General features: G+C 42.9%; 1 protein-coding gene across 2 annotated transcripts in view; it reads right to left on the bottom strand.

The window, feature by feature from the left end:
* The window catches only part of CDK20 (cyclin dependent kinase 20), a 592,070-nt gene that overhangs the window by 427,293 nt on the left and 143,525 nt on the right, over window positions 1-21,252 (bottom strand). For both annotated transcript variants that reach the window (XM_044080368.1, XM_044080369.1), the window contains exon 3: window positions 9,812-10,000. In XM_044080368.1, the coding sequence (XP_043936303.1) occupies window positions 9,812-10,000 (189 nt within the window). The remainder of the gene's footprint in view (window positions 1-9,811; window positions 10,001-21,252) is intronic.

Genomic DNA, 21,252 nt, shown 5'->3' with positions numbered 1-21,252 from the left:
TTGTGATGCCAAATAGACCAGATTACATGTGTCCAGTGGACACGTGTGCAAAACTGACAGCTATGTTTAGGCTGTGATTTTGTTGTGGGAACAGATTGCCCTCGTTTTATTTTTCAGGTGGGAGTGGGATGTTGGGGAGGGGTAGTAGGTATATTTGGGGAGGGAGGTTGGGTAGGTTAACAGACAAGACACAGTTTAAATACAATCTTATAACACTGGTAGTTATCAATATTTTGGGACAAAGCCTTTTGAATACTTACTGTATGCTTCTATGTTCTAAAATCTGAAATGCCATCATGCATTGTTCGAAAATGAGTTCCACATGTGTAAATTACCTTTTGGGATAAAAAAGTGCAAAAAAACAGTGCCACTGCCGGGACATGATTTCATAGATGGTATTAGCAAAGCTGGTATAAAAATGTTGAACTTTAATACAGCTATAAGGAAATGTTCACCAGTTAAATGCAAACTTATAACTGTGACAGTCAGCAATATTCTGAAATGAAACTTTGAAGCATGAAGTGCCACTATGCAATTCCATCTTAAAAGAAAAATTTGCAGTCGTCACTGTGTGAAACAGCATTTTTAGATTTAACTGTACAATAAGTGTGACAAAGTTAACAGGAGAACCCACTGAAGCTACAGTGAAAACTTCATCATTTCATAAAATTTTGAGTCCAAATTATCATTTTTCATAGCCCCACATTAAACAGAAAAAAAAGATTGCAATTAAATCAAAAAATGTCTGGGTGCTATGAAATGAGAAAAATATCTAGTATGGAGAATATCATACTACTTATTTCATAGGGTGGAAGCACTGGGACAATGTGTTGAGAGATGATGCTGACAACGAACTACTTAAAAAAGTAACTTTGTTTTATAATGGTATCTGAAGTCAGCTCAGCAGTATGTACTACCTGACAATACTGGATAATATATAATGATACTGGAGTACAAGGAATTTAGTACCAAAATTAGTTTGCAAAAAAAAAAATACATTGCAGTGGGTGGAGAGGAAGGATTTTTTTAATTAGGGGTGGCTACAAAGCCAGCTGCATTGGTGCAAAGGGATAAAACCTTGACTGCGACTCAGACAACATGAGTTTGGTTAGTGACTTGGCCACCTGCTGGAGCTGGCATGGGGAGGAGAAGAATAAAAAAAGACTGTCTACTTCAGAGGCACAAGGTGGGGTGAAGGAACCAACAGGTGTTAGAGGGCACAAGTGGTAGATGTCAATTGGCCAGTTTTACACTACTGACATTCATAAATGAATGGTAATAATGCATTTGTAGTGACAGATGAAGTGCTTCAACAATTTGTATGTAGTATGAGATGTAGCAAGCTGCTTGCTACAAATGTAGCAAGTGATTTAGTGCAATTGTTAAACAAGAAAAAAGCTTTTTTTTTTTGGGGGGGGGGGTCTTCAAGTAATTTTTTTGGTTCCTTAACTGAAAAGTTGAGGGGCAGCAGATCAGGATTAGCACTGGTCAACAGAAAATGTAGGTACTACTCTACCTACTTGCCCCCTTTAGGGAAGGGATGGGATGTGCTGGGGAGGCAGATCATTGCCAAGTGTTTTCAGTAGTGAGACCAGACAGCAAGGAGACCAACTGCCAGTTTGGCATGGTGGAAGGACAAGGATGGGAAAGTGTCACCATAGAGGTAGGGTTGTCCCCTCTCTGTGTACCATTTTAAGTTCACAGAAAAAAGCCAGCATGTCAGTGAGAAACTGAGTAGGTCACTCCTCAGGACATGAGGCTGTCCCACTCACTACCACACAAATCTCACCAGAGGGAAAATTCCAGGAATGAACAAATAAGTCATAGGACTTTCAACTAGTCTAAGTAAGCCCATCTCTCACCCACAAGGAAACAAATGAACCAATTGGCTAAAGATATAAGGGCCACCTCCAGCAGAGAGCAAAAAGATAAAATAAGGATGACCATGTACCTTTTGTTTCTCGTTTATTCCCATGGGCTTGACCACCCTTCAGCTTTTCATGCAATCTCTGTTTCTTCAATGCATTACCAACTAAATGAATCATCTTCTGCCCTAATATCTTTAAAGCAAGCTTCTTCACTTATTAGATGTCTACTTTCTCATAAGTGTCAAAAATGTTTGATATGCTCCTCCATGCACTGCATTCTGTGCACACCTATCCAAGCAACAATTCTGTTCACAACTATTTTATCCATACCCTTGACTTCCCTCTTACATGGTAAGCATATTCTTCCTTTTATACTAGTAGTTCCCTTTACCCATTACTCCAAAAGCTTGAACTAGAGCCTCAAGCAATTTTTACTGCCTAAAGGAAAGTAAACAAAAGTGTGGAAATGATGACAGCTTCAAAGATACAAAGAAGTGAATGCTTATTCTGAGGAGGGAGAGATTCAAACCATTCCAGCAGTAAGGTCTGGAGTAAACTATCGCCTGAATTCACATTTCAATAGAGATTAGATCAATCTATGAAAAAAAAAGTTATGTACTCACCAAAACATTCCATGTGTGTTGTTCAGCTTGCCTTCATTCTTTACTGGTTGGGGTTCAGAACCAATCCTCGGTTCCGACTTGGCCGTATACAAAAGCTCGAGGTCTTCCACTGGCTCGTGGCTGCATCCCTATCCCATCATGCCCTAGGAGAGTTCCTCAGATCTTGTTTGCTGATAATAATAGTTTACAAATGGACTATTTGACAGTTAACATACAATGAAGATGGTCAAAGAACATTATCTGCCAAATGTGACCGCTCGGGCCTCCAGAAGCCAAATGGCTGGGGGGGAAGGAGGGTGGGATGAAAGAATGAAGGCGAGATGTACAACGCACATGGAACATTATGGTGAGTACATAACTTCTTTATGTGATGTTATTCTGTCTCACCTTCATTCTTTACTGGTTGGGACAGCATCCCTAGCAACATATTTCTTGGGTGGCTCACAGGAGAATATTCTTCAGAACAGTGGACCCAAAGGAGGCCCTGTTCCTAGAGGCCAAATCTACTTTGTAATAAGTGATAAGGGTATGAAGCTTGCCTATGTTGCAGCAGTACACATGGTATCAATTGGTAGTCTAGCACGAAAATCAGAAGAAGTTGCTATGGCTCTTGTAGAATGACCTTTGACTTTGCCTGGAAGATCTTTGTTGTTAGATTTGTATGTAAAGGTAATACAGTCTGATAGACATTTTGAAAGTGTGATCTTAGATACAGGAGCACCTTTCTTAGCCTCTGAAAATGAAACAAATAATTGATCATATTTTCTGAAGTCCTTTGTCCTATGTAAGCAGAAATATAATTGTTTGTGTACATCCAGTTGGTGTAGCCTGTATTCTGCCTTGTTTCCATAGTTGGGAAAAAACTGACATCAGTTAGAACAAGAAAAAAGGATCCCCATCAGGGTACTTATCTTTTTGAAGACTTCAGGTCTGAAACTCAAAAACGATAATTTCAGGAGTCGGCCGACCGGCACTTGCGAACTGCTTCTGCTTCGGGCAACGCACAGCAAGAAAGACTGATGTAATGGAGTCGGCTGCATGACCTGATGTCATGTAAGAAGTGACAGCATCCGACGCAGAAATCCGAAGACTCTGGTATTCAAGCCGGCTGAGGGCTGCCTGCAGGCAGATAACCCAAATGTGATGACTGTAACAGTGAAACACGAAGAACATCAATGCCCTTCAGGAAGGCTTTTCATAGTCTGTGAGATATCAGATTTGGGGCTAAATCATTTCTATGAAAATTGGATATCGCTGCTAACTGGACTCGAATGGTAGCTGCACCTTCATTAAATATCTTTGTTAGAAATTCAAGAATGGAAGCTATAGGAGCAGAAAAAGGATCAATGTGATTACTTAATGCCCCGGAAGAGAATCTTTTCCATTTGCCCATGTAAAGTTTTCTTGTAGAGGCCTTATGAGAAGTAATCAAGATATGTTTCACATAAGGAAAAAGTTTACACAGCCTGGCTATATTTGGAAATGGAGCAGCCAAGCTGTCAATTTGAGGGTCTGAAGAGAGGTGTGGAGCATTCCCGACGTATGAGTCAGAACCCATGGCTCCTCCTGGAGATGAGGCCAAAGGAAGGGGAACCAAATTTGACAAGGCCAGTATAGGGAGACAAGAATCAGATTGCTTCCCAATGAGCTGGCTTTCTAAAGAACTTTGGGTATCAAAGGAAAGGGAGGGAAGGCATAAATGAGACCAGAGGGCCAATTGTGTACAAGTGCATCCCTTAGTGACTCCCCCAGAGGGGGGATTAGGGCAAAAAAGCTGCTGCATTTGGCATTCATGGATGTGGGGAAAAGGTCGCAGCACAGCTGGCCCCATTTGCAGAAAATCATCTCCGCTTCTTCTTGTTTTAGGGACCACTCGTGAGGCATCAGAATCGCTCTGCTGAGTTTGTCTGCTACCACATTGGATTTCCCCGAGATGTGCGTTGCTATCAGAAAGTATTGGGAGAAGGTCGCCCACTGCCATACTCTCAGGGCCTCTCAACAAAGGAGGTAGGATCTGGTTCCTCCCTGTTTGTTTATGTACCAAACAACTGACATGTTATCGGTCTGTATTGCAATAGTTCCCAGTGGAAGACAGTGCTGAGTGCAATGCGAAAAGCACTGCTCTCATCTCTGGGACACTGATGTGCAAATAAACCTCGTGACCTTGCCAAGTGCCTTAGACTGTCCTTCCCAGATAATGCCCCCCCCCTGTCTGGAAGGCATCCATGGTTACTGTGGCCAAAGGCTGTGGAAGGACAAACGGTAGACCTGATATCACATGAGTGGAGTGAAGCCACCAGCGAAGGTCTATTTTGCAGGACTCTGTTATCCCAATTTGGTAAGACATGGGTAGTTCCTGCAAAGGCCACTGAGTGAACAGTAGCCACTGCAGGATTCTCATGTGCATGTGTACTAATGGAACTAAATTATCACCACTGCCACGGTTCCCAAGACTTGCAGAACCGTTCTCACTTGTACTCTTGCCTTGGAGAGAAGGTTCAAAACGTATTGTCTCAGAACTAGAACTCTTTCTGTAGGAAATTTTGCCATCATGTTTGTTGTGTCTAGATCTGCCCCTATAAAAAACAATATGTTGAGATGGCAACAAGGCAGATTTTTCATAATTTATCGTGATTCCTAGGTGAAAGCAGAGAAGTAATGTGGTGTCTCTTGCTTTCTGTAGTAGATGCTTGGTGGTGGCAGTCAGGAGCCAGTCGTCTAGATATGGAAACACTCAGAATCCTAGACGTCTCAAGTGAGCCATGACCACTGCCATACACTTGCTGAACACTCTGGGGGGCTTTAGTGAGACCAAAGGGCAGGGCTCGAAAGTGATAGTGACTAGCTCCCAGCTGAAGGCGCAGATGACTCCTGGATGGGCTGTCCATTTTTATGTGGTAGTACGCATCCTGGAGGTCTATACAACACATCCAATTGTCTTTTCCCAGAAAAGGAAATATTGACTGCAATGTTACCATCTGGAACTTTGTTTTTCTTACTGATCTGTTTAATCTGCCGATATCCAGTATGGGTCTCCAGTCCCCTGTTTTCTTCGGAACTAAAAAGAACCTTGAGTTAAGTTCTGAATCCTATTTGGTCTGTAGGGACTGTTTGGATGACTCTTTTATCTAGCAACATTCGAAATTCTAGAGTTCCTTTTCCTTTGACTGGGTGGAATCTCCGGGATATGTTTTATGTTTGGGACGGGGAAGGAAAAGGGTATAGAGTAGCCTCTTGATATGATGCTTTGTAGCTACTTGTCTTTTGTTATTTCTAGCCAGGCTTCTGGGTACAAAGATAAGCGACCCCCGACTGCCTCCTGAGATGGACAGACAGGCCTCCCTTCAGGGCCTATCTTGGAATGAATCTCTGTCTCCTTGATTTTGTGGACCACCTCTGCCACCTGGACAGCGTCTCCCATTACTTCTTCTCCCTCTGCTCCTGGGGGAAGAGTCACCACATGCATCCTGAAAAACTCTGGGATTTTCAGAACCACATCGTTCTTCCTTTTGGGTAAGGTCTAGAAGGGTAGAGAAAAACAGACTCCTATGGCAGAGAGAGTTTTTCCTTCTTGTTTACACCTGGTGAGTGTGTCTTTAACTTTCGGTCCGAAGAGTGACGAACCATTGTAGGGGGCATTAACAAAGGTAGACTTAAAAGGCTCCGCAAAGTCACACAAGCAGATCCAGGAATGTCTCCTCAGAGAAATTCCTGAACCTGCTGCCCTGCTTGCTCCATCTGCTGCATAAGAAATGAGCCTCATGGAGGAGTTAACTACAGAGTTTAAGGTGGAGAGCTGGGAGACCTTGTATGAAACTCCCTGCAGCTACTGTACCCCATAGAGTATCTCCTAGCTCTTTCAAGAGATCTTTCTGGAATCTATTGAAATGAGTTAGATAATTCAGCGATCTGAGTGCAAATGTCACTGAGGAGAATATACACTTCCCGTATCTGTCCATCTTATGAGACTCCTTGTTCAATGGATGGACAGATGAGGATGTCTCTGACAGTTCCTTTTTGGTGGATGCCACCACCACCATAGCATCTAAAGGGACACCCTTTGTAAGAAACTGCTTGTCCGAAGGTGCTGAAATAAACTTATTTGGCCTCTGAGGAATAGGTTCCACTGAGTCTGGAGACTCCCAAACCTTCTGACTAACTACATTAATGAATATGTCAAAAGGTGGAGACACCCAAGAGGTGGAAGAGGTGAGACCCAAAAGCCTCCAGGTATACAGACTCCTCCTCTGAAGAGTTGATAGACTTCCAGCCACCTTTCTGCTTTAGGATTTCTATGATGTCTGCGAAGGAGACATCCTCAGAGGGTGACCGTGGGGAACCTTCCAATTCATCGAGATCCATATCTGAAGTGATGGATTCCTCTGGGGAGTCTAAATGCTTCCTCTTGCATAATCTCTTTTGAGGAACCTCTTCAGAAGGGTATTCCAGAGAGGTTTCGGAAGAGAGGGCTTCACCCAATGGGGCATCCTGAGGCTTTCGGTCGCCACGTCTGTGTGGATGAGATGGTACTGAGACAGACAATGGCACCTTTGGGGGAAGAATGGCTAAATTTGAGATTGGAGCTGTCTGTGGTGACAGCACTCTCCTCATCAGCTCGAAGGCCCCACGGCCCTGAGCCAAGGAAGCCTCCAGCTCTGAAGAACCAGAAGGCATCCCTGGAACCAAGAGGTGGGCTCCGAGGCCGATGTAGGAGCCAAGCTCACCCACGCCAAAGCCCCGAGAGGCAAGTTCAGATCAGACACCTGTCTGACCCGACTCTCTTCACCAGACCCTACCAGAGAGTGTTAGCTCCTAGACTCCTCAAATTCCGATGGAACTGAGGCAGTCAGAGCAGTAGTTGGGCTCGAAGATCCTGGTGCAGGTCTCAGTACCGAATGTTCCACTACAACTGAAGTCAGGCACTCCGGCTCCGAAGTCCCAGATCGGTTCAGAGGAGGAATCGATGAAGGGGAGGTAGTCTTTGTTGACTCCGAATCCCTCTTGGAGTCGACAATAGCTTGCCCAGCGCCGGTGTCCATAAGAGTCTTCTCACCACCCGATCCACATCGTCGTCAGAGAGGCTCCTGGAGGATCGAGAGGAGGGGGTAGGAGATCTCACTGGTTAAAGCAATGGAGATCTGAGAATTGGAGAGACTGGTTCCAGAACTGGGGACCAGCTCTGAATTTGAAACTCCCTCGGCCCCAAAACCACAGCAGGAGCCGAGGAGGAAGGTTTTTCGGGCCCGAAAGCCTTCAGGCCTGAAGATGAATCTTTTACCAATTTTTCTGTCGGCTCCGAGTGAGCAATAGAGGTAGAAAATCTTTTTCCCAGACTTCTCTGACTTGGAAGAGGGAGATTATGGAGTTTTTGACTAACTTTTACCTTCTTGCATAGCCTCTGTGAAGGGGGTCTTTAAGAGACCTCTTAAAATTAACTTATTTTTTCTCTCAAGTAAAACCCTGGAACTGAAAACATGGCAAAAGGCACAAGATTACTGAAGGTGGACTGCACCTAGACAATATACACAACTTGTATGGCAATCAGTCAACGACATTTTTTGGTTACATTTGTAACATTTCTTAAACCCAGAGTGTTTTAACTCTTTTGAATCCTTGGACATTATGTATAGCGTGTCAACAGCAATATCAACAACAACTAACCACTAAATAACAGTACTAGAAGAGAATTTTTTTGTATATTCAACAACAAATTCCAGCAACACAAATTTTCACTATAAAAACAAAGGAGGCAGTTCTCCAAGTTAAACAAACCTGCACTAATTTGGAGAAAAAATATAAAGGGAAAAGGGAGGGCCCTCTAAATTAAACAAGTCAGCGGTAGCCCTCTAACTTAAACAAGCTTACCAGGGGAAAGCTCAAGAAAGTTAAACTGAGATTGAAGACTTATTTCCAAGCTCTCCAATTTAAATGAGCTTGGATAATTATTTGTAAAAAAAAAAAAAAAAAATAGCCGGGATAGGAAGGTAGAAACAAAGGCCTAGAGGAAGAAATGACAGCCAAAGGTAACAGGATAATTATTTGTAAAAAAAAAAAAAAAAAATAGCCTGGATAGGAAGGTAGAAACAAAGGCCTAGAGGAAGAAATGAAAGTCAAAGGTAACAGCCAACAATTAAGCAGACACTTTAATTAAAGTCAAACTAACCAGGTCTATATTAGATCAGCGAACGCTTAAACAAGCGAACGCTGATTGATCAAACTTATTTAAGCGAATGTTCAAAATATCAAAGCAACAAAAACCCAAATTTTTTCCTAGGGAAAGAATTTGGTTGTCCATTTCTGTTGCTTCAGTATTTTCAGTGCTGTGGTGGAAAGTTACGGGTCGGATTCAGGTAAGTGTACGATTGTGTGGATGTGAGTGTTAGGGTGGGTTAGGTGAGTTAGGGTTAGGGCACGGGTTAGGTATGTGTGCGATTGTGTGGATGTGAGGGTTAGGGCAGGTTTAGGTGAGTTAGGGTTTGGGAGCAGGTGAGGTGAGTGTGCAATAGTGACGGACCTTAGGGTTAGGGTTTGGGTTAAGGTAAGTGGATAGTTAGTGGTGTGTGCATAGTTTAGTGTAGGGTTAGGTGTCAGATTTTAGATGCATGTGTGTGGATTTCAGTTTGTTTGGTGTGCTTGTGCTGTGTATGTGCTTTGGATCAGCGATTTTTTTTCCCTAGGAAAAAAAAATCGCTGATCTAACAGTTCGAGATTGTAAGCTTTTGCTTACATAAGGTCGATCAATCAGTGTTCGCTTTTTTAAGTGTTCGCTGATCTAATATTGACCCAAACTAATCTACTAACAGCCTAAAAGGTTTTTAAAACAAGTTATTAGAACAATTTTAACAATTTTCACAATTAGTAAAGAAAAAATATTTCCATTTAGCCAGAGCCTAAATGGAAGCACCTGATCTTGTTTAGCAGCAAACGAGATCTGGGGAATTCTCAAGGGCATGAAGGGATAGGGATACAGCCATGAGCCAATGAAATACCTCCAGCTTTTGTATACGGCAGAGTCAGAACTGAGGATCAGTTCCAAACCTCAACCAGTAAAGAATGAAGGCGAAACAGAACATCACATCATAGCTTTTAAAATTTAAAATCAGTTTAATTTTCTCTAACTATAAGGTAAAAACATTTTTTTCCCCTCACAGCATCAGTTCCTTTCCGTTCATTCACATTGTGACCAGTCCAGAACCTCATATACAGTATCAGGACTGTACAACTACAAAACACACAACTGTGGAGAGGTGTTTCTACAAGGATAGACAGCTTACTAAGTAGGAGAAACAGACAAATGGAAGGAAAAAATACCATCCTTACCCGATGCATAATGGAGTTTTCATGGCAGAATGCCACACCCTTTAGGAGCATCATCATATAACTTTTCACTTGAGATTCAGTGAGTGGACGGTCTGAATTGCGGATCACTTCTGACAGATCAGAAAGCATATATTCAAAGACTAAAACAAAACCAATTCCATGTGGAAAAACATCTTTCAATTTGACAACCTAAGGAAATTAAATTTATAATGTATGAGACAATGTTATTAGCTTGCACAGTACAATTTTTTGGTACTTATTCTTTTTGCCTCACATATATTCTACTTTTAAAATCACCATCAACAGTCAGCTACACAGTATACTCATTCTTTTTTTATCTTATTTTAGTCTAATGGGTTCAACTATACCTGCTGAAGAACCCAACCTTGTAACATAATAACAACTGCTTGTACTACATGAGTGTGAGCAAAACACTTATAACTAGTTGTCAGGCTCATTAGCAATTTGAGCAACTGCAGCATTTTATAAAAATCCTTTTACTGGCATGTAGTGGCAAGCACCCCACACAACCATAAATTTCATTTTTCCTCACTCCAAGGTTAAAACATCTCAGAGAGAGCAATTATTGACAGGTTGCGTAAAACATATCTTGCTCTTACTCTGGCAGACTGAGATCGAGCCATTCATTAAACACATATGAGAAACAGTATCTCACTTACATGTGTCTAGTAAAATAAGGATGAGGAACCAAAGACCAATGTTGCTATGCTTGGGTAACTGTGATATATGATCTTGGGAGGTCAAAGCAATGAGCTGTAAACTAGTTTAATGACTTCCTCTAAAGTAACAGGTGAATTGCTAAGTCACAGTTTATGGACAGTTGTGTACTGGAAACCATGATCCTTATCTTAAACAAAAATCCATTTTCCATGTTTGCTTGGCATACCTAACCTTGCTCTGTCACCTAATAATGCTGTGCTTGTATCTAGCAGACAAGAAGAAAACCACTGCACTTGCTCCTCTGGGGATACTCCCTGATATCGCTGTTCAGCATGGTAATCTGCAGCTCTTACCCCTGGTCCACAATGATAAGCATTACTGCAGTGCTAAATCTTTCTCCCCAGTGTAAAAGCATTCCCCTTCTGGAACTTTATTCTTTTCTTTCCTTCAGCCCTTTGGAACCAGAGCCTCTAGTCAAACTCAGTTTATAGGTAGGTACTAGGCTATCAGCCCTGGGGCTTATATAAGCCTAGCCAAAAAAATTCCCTGGCTTTCACCACCCAAGAAAATTATTTTCCTGTGCCCCTGTCAAGGAGTGCCACAGAAGTGATCCCCGGGATGAATTTTCTATTTCCCATCCAATCGTCAAGATTTTTCTTAAAGAGGGCCAATAAGGAACTTTACTTGACATGAATGGATAGTTTGTTCCAGAGTATGGGAAGTCTCTGGGGCAGGAATCTACCCCTCCAGCATGTTTTGCTTATTGTGGTGACAAGGTTTAGGTCCCTGGAGTGTGTGGTTCGGAGAGATAGGCACATAGCTTTGTATGCTAGGCAGAGATCACCTCTGAGTAGGCGATATGTGATGGAGTAGAGCTGGAGTTTTTTGAGATGGTCTGCTTATGGCATCTGTTTGAGGCTGGTAGTCCTCTTATTGAGGTATTTCTGTGGCCTTTCCAATTGTTGTAGGCGTCTTGTGAGAGACATGCCAAACAGAGCATTGTACTCTATAATGGGTCTGATGAGGGATGAGTAGAGAGGCACAATGACCTCCTTTTTTCTAGAGGAGAACCCTTTTGTAATGAGGTGCGCCACGTAGAAGGATTTCCTGACTACTGTGGGATGTGGTTATCAAAGGAGACACTACTGCCCACCTGTGTCCCGAGGTCCCTTATCACACTTTTAGTGTTTAGTGAGCTACTGCCTATGTGGTAGTTCATGTGTACCGAGTTTTGCATTTCTTGGCATGGAGCTTGAGGCCATGACTTTGACACCAAGCATCTGTCTCTGTGAGGCCCTTTTGTAGAATGTCTACATCATTAGGTGATTCTATTATGGCTCCCAGTTTGCAGTCATCTGTGACCTTTGTTAGCCAAAGACCTTCTGTGTTGGCCTGCACTTCAGAGAAGTAGATGTCGAACAGGAGTGGACCCAGAACCAAACCCTGTGGTACTCCACTCATCACTGGTCTGAAGTCGGACTTGGCTACTTTTACTGTGTGTGTTCTGTCAGTGAGCCAGTTGGCCACCCATCTTGTGACATAGGGATTTATGCCCAGTTTAGTGAGTTTATCTATAATTCCAGAGTGGGGGAATGGCATCAAAAGCCTTGGTGAGGACAAGATAGGCTGTGTGCACTACCTTCCCCTCGTCTACGGCTCTACTGACTGCTTCAAATAAGTCAATCAGGTTTAGTAGACATGATCTACCTTTTACAAACCCAAACTGAGTGAGGTCCAGGGTTTGGAGGTTACCTATGTCTTTGTTTATAAGCTCCAAGATGATACGTTCCATGGCCTTGCAAATCAGGTTCGTCAGGCTAATGGGGCGGTAGTTTCTGGGGTCCATGGTGGCACCCCCTTTGTGAAGTGGGATAACCATTGCTGTGCATCATTCAGTAGGCCCATAGCTTGAGGTGAGGCTATGACTGAACATTGGTACTTAGGTGGGGTGCCAGTTCATTCTGTAGTTCGTGCAGTACACAGCCTGGGATGTTGCCTGGTCCCATGGACACTGTGTTCTTGGCTTTGGAGAGTGCAGTCTTTACTTGCTCATCCATGATTACAGGAGCTTTGCATTCTTCCGGTATTAAGATGGGTCCTTTGGAGGGTGAGAGGGGGGTAAAGTTAGCAATGAAACCTATCTGCCAGGATACTGGCAATATCGGTTGGTTCTGTATATTTAGTGCCATTGTGCTGTAGCTCAGAGCAGATCTGAGTGCTGCCATTGAGATTTCTGACATAGCTGTAGAATGCTTTGTGGTTGTCTTTGGAATCAGTGGCAATTTTATTTTCATAACTGGCTTTGGAGGATTTTATGAGGGATCTCAGTTTCTTGCTGAGGCTGGCCAGTTTTGCAGACGGTAGAGGTGAGTGTCCTAACACCAGCAACAGTGAGCCATGTCTCCTCATACCATTAATGTTTCCTACCTCCTCTTTTCAAAGATGCTGCACTATATCACCTCAGCAGCTTTTTATGCATAACTACTGTACATCTTACAGGCATCACTTTCTTGAACTTTCTTATTACTGTGAATATCATCACCCCCCCCCCTTTAAAATGATCCTGTCAGTTTCATCACACATTACATATTGTTGACCACTGAGGCAGCATAATATGCTACAGATGCAGAAAACAGAATGGCTCATCCATATATGTTTAACTATGAAAAGACCCCCAAGATGGAATTCACTTCCAGATGCAGTGTATAAAATAACTGTTCTGGTTCATTTAAGTTCATAATACGAGATAAGAGTATATATATCCCACGGGCAATCCAAGTGTCTAGAACTGCAACAAAATGCATTTAAGTATGCATATCTGAGGTAATGCCAACAGATGCACATGAGCAGGAAAAGGAACACTCCTGTAATCGCTCATCACACACACTTAACTTACTGTTAGCAACATTGTAGAAGAAACAGGTTACTAAGCAATCTTACACCCTTGCACTGCAAAATATTTATGAAAAAGTTATAGAGGGTAACGCAGTGTACTACTACTTCAGAAAGCATAACTGAACTGCCAGAGAAACAAAAGTTATTTATTTACCACAATGATAGATCTGTAAAACAGTCCATCCTCTGTAAACAAATTCACCGATGTTACAGGTGTTAGGACCATTCAATAAGCAAAACTTTTTCAAACTGCAAAGAAACCTCACCACTTCACTTCATGCATTAGGCATGGTAGTCTCACCAGTTCTTGTTACAGCATTAAGCAGGCAGAAGAAGAAATCAGGAAAGAAGCAAAGTCTCCAGAATGCATACACCAAAGTTATTAGATGCAGGGAGGGTGAGTTACAAAATATGACTTTCTCATAGATCTGTCATTATAGTATGTACATGCTTTTCATATTTAAGGCAAGGCTCATCCTAAGTACCCAAGTGGATACAGTCCTTAGCTAATCTTGGGTGACTACTCTCCAAGAAATAAACTACTCATAAAAGTAACCCCAAATGAAGATCTGAACTTGGACTGCATATTTAGCTTATAGTGCTTTCCAAAGATGTTAAAAGAAAACCATGCTGCAACTTTGTAATCATCATTCAAAATGGCAATATTGAAAAAGGCAGATGAAGCCACAGCCATGAGAATTACAGCCAAGGATTTGCCATGCTTTAAATGACTATATTCAACACAATTGGCTAACCACCTGGAAAGGGGGAAATCTGGAAACCTTTTGATTGTATAGAGATTTGGCAAAAGAACTATACAAATGATAATTTTAATGGAAAGAACCGGTACTGTTCACAAAAAAAGCTAACCTGTGTGTGGATGTTCGAACACTGAAGATGATATTCCCCCACTATTTGCATATTGTACAAAACAGGCAGCTCAACAGACTGGTTTAAACTGGTCTCCACATCATTTCTGCTACCAGGGAAGGATTTGTTTTAAGCTTTACCATGTGCTTCCAGAACTATGGTCAGTAAAATAGGGCCTTCCAGCATCAGAGAGGCAGTGGGCTGAACAGGAAAAATGGTGAGCTTCTCTAAAATGATGTAAGTAACCCATGACAGGAAGAGATCACAAATGAGGGGACCTAAAGTTAATGATGGCAAGCAAACAAAAAACCCTTGCTAAGTTTGAAGGTAGCAAGAGAGGAAGGATCTCTGTGTAAATGAAAATTAGAAATTGCAACAAAACTTTGATGAAGGTATAACATAGACTAGTATAAAACATTTGGATAGATAATCAAAATGAATGGGATAGTGTCTGAGAAAGAGCCCAATTCCTTACTTGATGCTCAAATGAAAAGTGTGTCTGCTTTTTTCTGTAGGTCTTATGAATGGAATGTCTTTGAGAAGACAAGAAGAAAGTGACTACATTGTGTGGAAAAGTAAGAATGCTGGCTATTGGTGGAACTGGAGAAGCCATTCTGACAGCTTTAGAGAAAGGTCTGGGTAGGGTTTGCCTAATTACAAAAACTGCAGCATTGTGAAGAGAAATATAAACATAGCGGTTTCTCCAGTTAAATACAATCTGAGAAAGCAAAACATTTGATGAAGCCAAAAAGTAGATTTGTGCATGATTTTTGCATTTTAAATTATGCTTTCTGGATCAGCTTCATCACTGGAGAAAATGGTGGAAAAGTGACAATGGGAACACCAGCACTGAACAAAATAACATCAACAGGGCTAACAATGACTTTGTGACATGACAGGCATGAGTAACATTCATGTCAAGTAGAGAGATGCTAAAGAAAGTTGCATTGGCACCAGAGCCAATGACTGGACCAGTATTCGAAGCCTAATCACTAACATCAGCTAGAAAACTGTGGGAGTGGTTGTAACATTATAGATTTTGGGGATCCTGAAACTAGAGAAAAGCCAGTCTGGCAGAAGACTCTTGACACTCATGAAAAAAAGGGATGAGACAGGCAGTTTCATGTTCTACTATTCTACATTCTAATAAGGCAGGAAAGGAGAATAAACAAAACAGGGAGTAGTCACCCTGCACTGGGGCAGTGAAGGTTTCAGGAGTAGGTTCCGCAAATATTATAGTTGTCATCTTAACAGACCTATCAGAACTAACAGTTGTGATTTTTATAGTCACTTAAGACATGGAAGACGACCAATGTGGTAGACAAAAGTAATAAGAATAGAAATATGAATGAAAACAAATTGGGATTTTTGTTCTTTGTTTTAGTAAGGGAGGAACAGACGATTGCTAGTCCAGATTTCTTTTCAGTTATTGTACAAATGAACTGCTGAGAGGAATCGCATGGCTCCAAACAATGAGGTAGGCTCTGCAGACAACCTGCTCCATTAAATAGGCCCTTACCTCTTCCTTGCACCTGTAACAATTTGCCTGGTTGAAATCTTGACAAGTATACACTTAAAGGTGCTATCACTCTTCAAGACAAATTATACATTGCATGTGCCTGTCAGTGAGGTGAAAGTACAGTTTTGTACCTACCATAAATGTAGATGTTCGTGTGCCAATACAGCTGCAGTCATAACAGATGGGTTCTCCTGCCGTCAGGCAGGTCCTCGGTCGGCCGAATTCCAAAGTCTAGGTCCGGCGTCGGTTGTCATCGCTTCTTCCCTGACGTCAGTGCAACAGGGGTATAAAGGAACCAGCCGACGCCATTTTCTTCAATTTTTCTTGCCCCAGATGTCAGGTGCCCCCAGAAGGAAGGCAATACATAAATTTGTGTGATAATGCAGTGCAATATAATAAAAATACAGTAGTTGCAAGCAAATACATCATAAATGAAAACCCCAATCAGGTTGTATGAGGATGTGTTAGCCTATAGGCCTGTCTCAAGAGGGGAAGGAGGGAGGGAAACCTGGGCTGCAGCTGTATTAGCACTTGAACATCTACATTTATGGTAGGTACAAAACTGTACTATGTTCATCATGCATACAGCTGCAGTCATAACAGATGGGTAGAATCCCAAAGCTAAGAAAGGGGTGGTAGGCACTAGGTGGAACTAGGAGGAGCCAAAATGCCCTGCAAGACTGCAGTAGCAAAGCCTGCTCTAGATTTGGAGTATAATGGTAGGTTGTAGTGCTTGGAGAAGGTATGCACAGAACTCCAAGTGGCTGCTTCCAAAATATCCTTGGTAGGAACTCCTCTGAGGAAGGCTGCAGAGGTGGCTGTGGCCCTGGTGGAATGAGTTCTAATGCCTGTAGGAACAGTTTTGCCATGAAGGGAATAGCAAAAGCATATGCAGTGGGCTATCCATTTTGAGATTGTCTGTTTGGAAATTGGTTTCCCTTGAGCTCCTACCGCATAGGCCACAAAGAGCTGTTCTGATTTTCTGAAAGGCTTTGTTCTGCCCAAATAATAACGCAGTTGTCTGTGGATGTCCAAGGAATGTAGTAATCTCTCCCCTTTGTTTTGAGGATTAGGATAAAAAGTAGGTAAATGTATGGCCTGATTTAAAGCTACCCTGGATACCACTTTAGGCATAAAGGACGGGTTGGTTCGTAAGGAAACTCTGTCCTGATGGAAGATGACAAAAGGCTGGACAGCCATGAGAGCCTGTAGTTCTGAAACTCTACGAGCTGAGGTGATAGCCAGAAGGAAAGCTATTTTCCATGACAAATATTGCAAATCTGATGAGGCAGCTGGTTCAAAGGGAGGCAAGGTCAGTTTTTCCAGAATGAAATTAAAATCCCAAGCAGGTATTGGTTGTTTCCTTGGAGGCCTTAAATTCTTAGCCCCTCTGAGGAACTGTCTTAAGAGAGGGTGAGAGAATAAAGGTGGATCAGTGTTGTATTCTGTAGAAATGGCTAAGGCATGGATTTTGATGGAGGAGAAAGAAAGTCCACTGCTTAGCAGTTCAGCCAAATATAGTATTTGAGGTAAATTCAGTTTTCCAGGATCCTGGCCCTTTTTCTCATTCCAGACACAAAAACGTTTCCATTTTGCGAAGTAAGCTTTTCTAGTTGATGGCCTTCTGGCCTCCAAAATAACATCCTGCACCTCCTTGGAGAGTAGGGCCTGTTGTGATGCTAAGGAATCTTCCATGCGGCTAGAGTGAGTGTTTTTAGCTGGCTGTGAAGAGTTTTGAAACTGTGCTGAGTCAGAAGAAGAGGCATTAGAGGCAGGGTCCATGGTGGGGAATGCGTCAGGCTCCTCAGGAGTGGGTACCAGTGTTGCCTTGGCCAGTCCGGAGCAATGAGGATCATCTTTGGTCTGTCTGCTTTGGTCTTCAATAGAACTTTGGGCAGCAGAGGAAGAGGAGGGAAGGCATAAACTGTCATTGATGTCCAACTGAAAGAAAGAGCGTCCACTCTCCAGGCCTTTGGATGGAAAATCCTTGAGCAGAATTTTGTCAATTGATGATTCTTGTGGGAGGCAAAGAGATCCATGTCTGGCCTTCCCCATTCTTGGATTATTTCTGTAAAAACTTTTGGATGCAATTTCCATTCGTGTGGATCTGTCATATTCCTGCTTAGGTTGTCTGCCAGCGTGTTTTCCTTGCCTGGCAAGTACTGTGCTTGTAGTTCCATTTGTAAGTCCATGGCCATGTTCCAAAGTGACATGGCCAGTCTGCATAGGGGGTAAGAATGTGTTCCTCCCTGTTTGTTTATGTACCACATAACTGTGGTGTTGTCCGTTCTTATCAATAGTTGACCTGGTTGTAGAAGGTCCTTGAAAGCTATAATAGCATTTATTACTTCTAGCATTTCTTTTTGATTGATGTGCAGGTGCTTTTCTTTTTGGGACCATTTGCCCTGAATGCACAGGTCTGTCATGTGCGCCCCCCAGGCATAGTCCGAGGCATCTGTTGTGATGACTTGATTTGCTTGAGGCTTGCTGAATGGAAGACCTGTGTTTGTTTGACATGCTTGAGCCCACCACAGAAATTCCTTTTGCAGACATGGAATTAGTGGTATTATTGTTTCCAAACTGTGGCTGTGTTGAGACCATATGTTTTTCAGGTACCATTGTAGTTTCTTCATATGCAGCTTTGCACATGGGATTAGTAAGATGCAAGATGCCATGAATCCCAGAGCCTGCAGGATTTTCCTTGCAGTCAGTCTGGTGCAATTTGCTAGTGTTCTGAAGTATTGAAATAGTTGCCCCTGCTTCTCTGGCGTGAGGTAGGCCATCTGGGTGTTTGTGTCCAAATTGGCACCCAGAAAAATTATCTTCCAAGAGGGTATTAGCCTTGATTTCTTTTTGTTGACTGTGTATCCCAGAGAGTTCAATAACATTATTACATAAGCCAGATGTTTCAGAAGAATGTGCTTGCTGTCCGCTTGGATCAGGCAGTCGTCCAAATAGGGATAGATTTGTATCCCTTGAAGTCTGCAGTAGGCAATTACTGATGCCAGGCATTTCGTGAATACTCTGGGCGCAGTAGATAAGCCAAAGGGCAATGCAGAGAATTGATAATGGGTTGAACCTGCAAGAAATCTGAGGCACCTTCTGCAATTTTGTCTGATTGGGACATGCAGGTATGCCTCCTTGAGGTCCAATGTTACCAGCCAAGACTCCTTGCCCAGCATGGGAAGAAGTTGCTGTAGAGCGAGCATCTTGAATTTTGGTACGAGTAGAAATGTGTTTAGGATGGATAGATCCAAGATAGGTCTCCAATCTGTTCCCTTCCTTGGCACGAAAAATAGCCTGGAATAAAAACCTTGACCTTGTTCGTAGGTAGGTACCTCTTGAATAGCTTTCATGTTTATGAGATCTGAAATTTGCCTTTGTGCCTCTGCCCTTTGATTGTGTGGCAGGTTTGGCATGCCTCTCATTTTTGGAAGGGTGTGAAAATGGAACTTGTAGCCTCTGTTTATAATGTCCAGGATCCATTTTGTCCTTTGTGACAACATGCCAATTTTTTGAGAATAATGCCAGCTTTCCTCCTAAGGGGGCTGCCATTTGAGACCTGGTTGGCATGCAAAGGGGAAAGTCATTGGGTTTGCTTTCTGAAAGATTGCGAGTTGTCCTCACCACCTCTTTGTGTAGGAGCTTGCCATTGTCTGCCTCTATACGATCCTTGGGATTGTCCTCTGCCCCTCGGGCCTGTATCTGCCTCTTTGGGGTCTGTCTGTGGCAGGAAAGGACCAGTTTTGGAAGGCCAATTTCTACTAAAATGTGGGGGTTGAACCTGTAGAAATTCTTTCACAGTTTGCATTGATTTAGCCTTTTCCTCCATTTTCCTTAATACTTCCTCAGCATTAGCACCAAATAGTACATCCTTTTGAAGAAGGGTGTCTAGTAATTTAGCTTTGACATGATCAGGCAAGGCTTGTTCCTTGAGCCAGGCATGCCTACGTATGACTGATCCTGTAACAGCAGCTCTACATGAGGCCTCTAGAGCATCAAAACCACATTGTAAGGTATGCTTACCCACTTGTTCTGCACTATGCATCAAATCCTGCAACTCCTTCAAGTCTGGTTGTTAAGGTTGTGACATTTTACTTTTCAATTGTGATAACAAAAACTGTTGGTATTTTAGCATATGAAACTGACAATTTAAGGACCTCATGGATAAGGTAGCCGAGGTATATACCTTTTTTCCCCACCTTTCTAAGGATCTGGAATCTCTCTCGGAAGGCAATGGATTTTTGGTAATGGAGGCCTTAACTCCCTTGGGGCCCTGTGAGATGGTTTCCGGGTCAGCAGCATGGCTTTTGTATAGAAATTGGTGTGAGTCAGGAACCCTGTAGTACCTGTCAGGCTTAACTGGAGCTGGAGGTAGAGAGTCCGGGTTAAGGCAGGCCTCCGAGTAAACATCATCTAAGATGTCCAAGACAGGAGGTATAGCCAGAGGCCTGTGCTGGGGTAACAAGAGAAATTCCCTGAGCCTTTTCTTGGAATCTGAATAATCCTGGCCTTCCCAGTGGAAGTGTTCCCTCAAGGTATAAAAGTTTCCCCAAATGAGTAATCCTCAGGGGGGGATACAGAAGGAATGGACTCCTCCGCATCAGAGTCTTCAAAAGGGGAGTAAAAATGTTCCTGATCATCAGAGTGCTCTGAAATAATGGAGCCCTGATCAGAGGAGGGGGAATCTTCCTCCACTCTGGGCCTTTTGTCCGGTGGGGGCTGAGAACCTCTGATTAGAGTAATTAAATCCTCAGCCATTTTAAGCATCTGTTTCTTAGGCATGGGGCCTGGAGATGGGCCCTGTGTAGCTGGTCTCTTAGAGTGCATGGTTGCTTTAGACTTTGTGAAAGCCTTGATGGAGAAAGAAGAGGAAGGTCTGAAGACACCTTGAGTGGAGGTGGACCTGTCCACATTCTGAGTTTCAACGCCAAGAGTGGCTTCGGTATCTGTAGTCGGGGTGTGGGCCGAGGAGCCTGCGACCTCGGGCACAGGAGACACAGTCAAAGATGTGTTGTCGGTAATCAGGGGCTGCGTAGGCGCCTCGCTGAGAACCGGACCACATGTAGTCGGCTTTGGCATGGTGTCGGTAGAGGCCGCGGACCTCGTGTGTCGGGCCTTGTCTTTGCGTTTTTTAGACAAAACCGGAGTCGGAGTATCCAACGACATAGTATAGTTAAATACTTTCCCAAAATAATGCTGGGCGAACTCCGTCCGACGCTTAATAGTGCGTTTGTTGAATGTAGCACAAAAGCGACAGACCGAGACATCGTGGTCTGAGCCTAAACAAGGTATACAGAGGGAATGGAAATCCTTATGCGGTATTTGCTTCCCACAAGAAATACAATTATTAACTTTGCCTGACATCGGTCTGAGGCAAGAAAAGTTTCCCCAACGGGGTACTTAGCTTTTAAGAAGACTTCGGTTTCCAAATTTTCGTAATCTCAGGAGCTGGCCGACCGACACTTGCGAATTG

The sequence above is a fragment of the Protopterus annectens genome, chromosome 8.part0 (genome assembly GCF_019279795.1).
Source record: "Protopterus annectens isolate FY-2018-M chromosome 8.part0, PAN1.0, whole genome shotgun sequence".
NCBI lineage: Eukaryota > Metazoa > Chordata > Ceratodontiformes > Protopteridae > Protopterus > Protopterus annectens.
Note: the sequence above shows the minus strand (reverse complement) of the source record. Positions and strands in the feature narration are given on the sequence as shown.